The following is a 5,074-nucleotide window of genomic DNA, read 5'->3' on the forward strand; positions in this document are numbered from 1 at the left end:
CAGACAGACAGGTGGAGACAGACAGACAGGTGGAGACAGTCAGACAGAGAGAGACAGTCAGACAGAGAGAGACAGTCAGACAGGTGGAGACAGTCAGACAGAGAGAGACAGTCAGACAGGTGGAGACAGACAGATGGAGACAGACAGACAGATGGAGACAGACAGACAGAGAGACAGACAGACAGGTGGAGACAGAGAGACAGAGAGAGACAGACAGAGAGAGACAGACAGAGAGAGACAGTCAGACAGGTAGAGACAGACAGACAGAAAGACAGTCAGACAGGTGGAGACAGACAGTCAGACAGAGAGAGACAGTCAGACAGAGAGAGACAGAAAGACAGGTAGAGACAGACAGACAGAAAGTCAGACAGACAGGTGGAGACAGACAGACAGGTGGAGACAGTCAGACAGAGAGAGACAGTCAGACAGAGAGAGACAGTCAGACAGGTGGAGACAGTCAGACAGAGAGAGACAGTCAGACAGGTGGAGACAGACAGATGGAGACAGACAGACAGATGGAGACAGACAGACAGAGAGACAGACAGACAGGTGGAGACAGAGAGACAGAGAGAGACAGACAGAGAGAGACAGACAGAGAGAGACAGTCAGACAGGTAGAGACAGACAGACAGAAAGACAGTCAGACAGGTGGAGACAGTCAGACAGAGAGAGAGAGAAAGACAGACAGGTAGAGACAGACAGACAGAAAGACAGACAGACAGGTGGAGACAGACAGTCAGACAGAGAGAGACAGAAAGACAGGTAGAGACAGACAGACAGAAAGACAGTCAGACAGACAGACAGAAAGACAGTCAGACAGGTGGAGACAGACAGACAGGTGGAGACAGTCAGACAGAGAGAGACAGACAGATGGAGACAGACAGATGGAGACAGACAGACAGGTGGAGACAGAGAGACAGGTGGAGACAGACAGACAGAGAGACAGACAGACAGGTGGAGACAGAGAGACAGTCAGACAGAGAGACAGACAGACAGGTGGAGACAGTCAGACAGAGAGAGACAGTCAGACAGGTGGAGACAGACAGACAGAGAGAGACAGTCAGACAGAGAGAGACAGACAGACAGAGAGAGACAGACAGATGGAGACAGACAGACAGAGAGACAGACAGACAGGTGGAGACAGAGAGACAGGTGGAGACAGACAGACAGAGAGACAGACAGACAGGTGGAGACAGAGAGACAGTCAGACAGAGAGACAGACAGACAGGTGGAGACAGTCAGACAGAGAGAGACAGTCAGACAGGTGGAGACAGACAGACAGAGAGAGACAGTCAGACAGAGAGAGACAGACAGACAGAGAGAGACAGACAGATGGAGACAGACAGACAGAGAGACAGACAGACAGGTGGAGACAGAGAGACAGGTGGAGACAGACAGACAGAGAGACAGACAGACAGGTGGAGACAGAGAGACAGTCAGACAGAGAGACAGACAGACAGGTGGAGACAGTCAGACAGAGAGAGACAGTCAGACAGGTGGAGACAGACAGACAGAGAGAGACAGTCAGACAGAGAGAGACAGACAGACAGAGAGAGACAGACAGATGGAGACAGACAGACAGAGAGACAGACAGACAGGTGGAGACAGAGAGACAGGTGGAGACAGACAGACAGAGAGACAGACAGACAGGTGGAGACAGAGAGACAGTCAGACAGAGAGACAGACAGACAGGTGGAGACAGAGAGACAGTCAGACAGAGAGACAGACAGACAGGTGGAGACAGACAGACAGAGAGACAGGTGGAGACAGACAGACAGAGAGACAGACAGACAGGTGGAGACAGAGAGACAGACAGACAGGTGGAGACAGAGAGACAGACAGACAGAGAGACAGACAGACAGGTGGAGACAGACAGACAGAGAGACAGACAGACAGGTGGAGACAGAGAGACAGACAGACAGGTCATCAGTCTACAGAAACATGTGAAGTCTCAGAGTCGGTTTGTGTGACTGACATCTAAAGCAGCCAATCGCTCTTCATCTTGACTTTGGCTTCGTCCAATCAGAGTGAGGAGCTGAGAGCTGACGACGTGGTTCACCTCCTCCTCCGACAGCTGCAGAGCCGAGAGCGCCTCCTGCAGGAGAACACGGAGACGTAGAGAGGAGGCTGCGGTGAACGCAGCGGCGCCTGAACGCAGCACGTGAAGGTGTTGAGTGTGTTGTTACCCTGCAGCGCTGCACCTCGGCCAGGCGATCCTGCCACGTCTGTTCATAGCAGCACCGCAGCTGATGGAGAAGGTCGGCGTGAACGCTGTCTGAACGCAGAGAGAGAGCCACATTTAAACTTCCTTTAAACCGTGTGAGGCCCGGTGAAGGATGGAGGCTACGTTACTCATGTTAGCTAGGAGGTTTTGTTCAACACGTTAAGCACAGAAAACAAAAAGCTGCAGTCAGTGTGTGAACGCCTGAAGACAGTAGAGGCTGACGTGACGCCTGAGCTGTCATTAGGCTGAAGCTTCATTCTGACACTTACACATACCTTCATCTAAAGCTTCTTTTTGCATTTCAGAATGTAAGATGGAACTAAATAGGTTTAGTCTTGACAAATATTGTGCAACAAATGCAATTTAAGCAATAAAAATGAAGAGTTTTCTAAAAGAGAACATCATTAGTTGTTCATTTTGACAGTTTTATTTTCTCTTTTGCATATTTAATATTACTCTTTCACCACGTGGTCCCTGGTGCCTATTTCCAGGAAAAACGCCTAAAATAACAAACCCAAAATAAATCAGTAATATCTCCTCAACCATAAGGCCTAGATGCAATACAGAGATTTTCATCCTCAACTGGTAAAAAAGTGCTATATTTTAATATAAAGCACCTGAATATCTTCTAATACACCTGGAATACAACTCTAACTGTAAATTTGAACAGTTATTACACAATCCTTCAAAAATATATACCAGGTGAATGTCCATGTTTTGGTCATATTTACTGTTTAAATGTTCACTATTATTGTGAGTTATCTTCAAAACATTATTTATCTCCACACAACCACGTTCCAAATAACATAAAGCTTCCAAAACATTGAAATATTGATAAAAACAGTCAATATTCCTGTGAGCTAAAGCACTCCCACGCTTTACAGGCCACAGCTTGAGCAGGGGGCTCTTCCTCTTCGTATCGATCGACATCCTGCCTGTCCTGTCTCTTCTTCTCTACTTCAATCTGACGACAGAAAGGAAACTTATCGGCTCAGCCGCTGAAGGTGACGTCATTGAAAGAGCTGCAGTCAGAGCTCAAATAAAGACGACATCATAGCCTGTGGACGTAGCAACCGTGACGTCAGCTGGTTTGTGTTTTGGCGTTTTTAAGTCTCGAGTTCGCCGCCATGTTGATGTTTTGCAACCAGCGGACGTGACCATATTTGGACATGAGGGTGGAGCTAGCTAGCTTGGTTAGCAAGGTACATCTGTAGTTCATGTTAACTGTGATATTAGCTGGGATGCTAATTTTGGCTAGCGACAAACAGGCTTAAAATAAAATGTACTTACCAGAAAATTAAACAGCCGACTCTTGTTAAGCTTTTTCAGCGGCCCTGGTTAAATGTACACAGAGCGAGGTCGCCATGGTAGCAACCTGTCAATCAGCTTGTAGCCCCGCCCTAAAGCCTCCCCTGCTTCCTGGTCTCTGTTCCTCTAAATGGGACCATAATTTACTAAATGAACATCATGCTGTGTTGAAGAAGACTTGAAACTAGCGACTGAGACCAGAAACTCGTCAGGAAAGTGTTTACTGAGGGAATAAATCAGCTGACAAGTAGAAACAGTTTCTTCCTGCAGCCGGAGAGTCGCCCCCTGCTGGCTGCTGGAGAGGACGCAGGTTTAAGGCGACATCAGACCTTCCTGTTGGTTTCAGGTGTCGATGTGAGGAAGGTTACAGCCTCACATGGATCCCTTTCATACAGATATTATCCAGTGACAAAAACAGCTGGATGGAAACAGACTTTGTGACAGTTACCGATCTGTTGATTGACAGCCGTCAGCTGGTTGAACCAATCAGAGACCAGAGCAGTGGAGCAGGAGGGCGGCACCAGAGCGCTGAAACACAGAGAAAGATGTGATTGGACAACAAGTCGGGGGTGGAGCCTGTAAAAAATAGTCATCTCACTGACTGATCGACCAGCGTCACTGAGACAGTTATATATACTGAACCAATCAGAAGACAGTCTCTGCTGTGTTACCAGATCTGATAGATGAGGTCACGACGTCGTTCTGTCAAGTCTCGCTGAGTTTGTTTCGTCTCCTGAACCTTCTGTAGAACCAGCTGCTGACCCCCATCACAGCTGCAGAGACTCCTGCAACACAAATGCTTCTGACAAAGCTGCTAGAACGGCAGTACAACTGGTCTTTATACTGATACTGTTCTTCTGGACCTGTTTATAACCTGGTTCTGCACTCACCTGAACCAGTCTATATCCTGTCTGATCCAGTCTAAAACCACATTGAACCAGTCTACATCCTGTCTGACCCAGTCTAAAACCACATTGAACCAGTCTACATCCTGTCTGACCCAGTCTAAAACCACAGTGAACCAGTCTACATCCTGTCTGACCCAGTCTAAAACCACATTGAACCAGTCTACATCCTGTCTGACCCAGTCTAAAACCACATTGAACCAGTCTACATCCTGTCTGACCCAGTCTAAAACCACATTGAACCAGTCTACATCCTGTCTGACCCAGTCTAAAACCACATTGAACCAGTCTACATCCTGTCTGACCCAGTTTAAAACCACATTGAACCAGTCTATATCCTGTCTGATCCAGTCTAAAACCACATTGAACCAGTCTATATCCTGTCTGACCCAGTCTAAAACCACATTGAACCAGTCTATATCCTGTCTGACCCAGTCTAAAACCACATTGAACCAGTCTATATCCTGTCTGATCCAGTCTAAAACCACATTGAACCAGTCTACATCCTGTCTGACCCAGTCTAAAACCACATTGAACCAGTCTACATCCTGTCTGACCCAGTCTAAAACCACAGTGAACCAGTCTACATCCTGTCTGACCCAGTCTAAAACCACATTGAACCAGTCTACATCCTGTCT

At 47.4% G+C, this 5,074-nt stretch overlaps 1 protein-coding gene across 1 annotated transcript in view; it reads right to left on the reverse strand.

Annotated features, from left to right (window-relative positions):
* ccdc180 (coiled-coil domain containing 180) overlaps positions 1-5,074 on the reverse strand; it is a 22,556-nt gene that overhangs the window by 16,112 nt on the left and 1,370 nt on the right. The window contains exons 5-8 of the mRNA XM_046034766.1: positions 4,203-4,316; positions 3,980-4,059; positions 2,186-2,274; positions 1,975-2,094 (exon numbers count right to left, since the gene is read on the reverse strand). Of these exons, the coding sequence (XP_045890722.1) occupies positions 1,975-2,094; positions 2,186-2,274; positions 3,980-4,059; positions 4,203-4,316 (403 nt within the window). The remainder of the gene's footprint in view (positions 1-1,974; positions 2,095-2,185; positions 2,275-3,979; positions 4,060-4,202; positions 4,317-5,074) is intronic.

The sequence above is a fragment of the Micropterus dolomieu genome, linkage group LG21 (assembly GCF_021292245.1).
Source record: "Micropterus dolomieu isolate WLL.071019.BEF.003 ecotype Adirondacks linkage group LG21, ASM2129224v1, whole genome shotgun sequence".
Lineage (NCBI taxonomy): Eukaryota > Metazoa > Chordata > Actinopteri > Centrarchiformes > Centrarchidae > Micropterus > Micropterus dolomieu.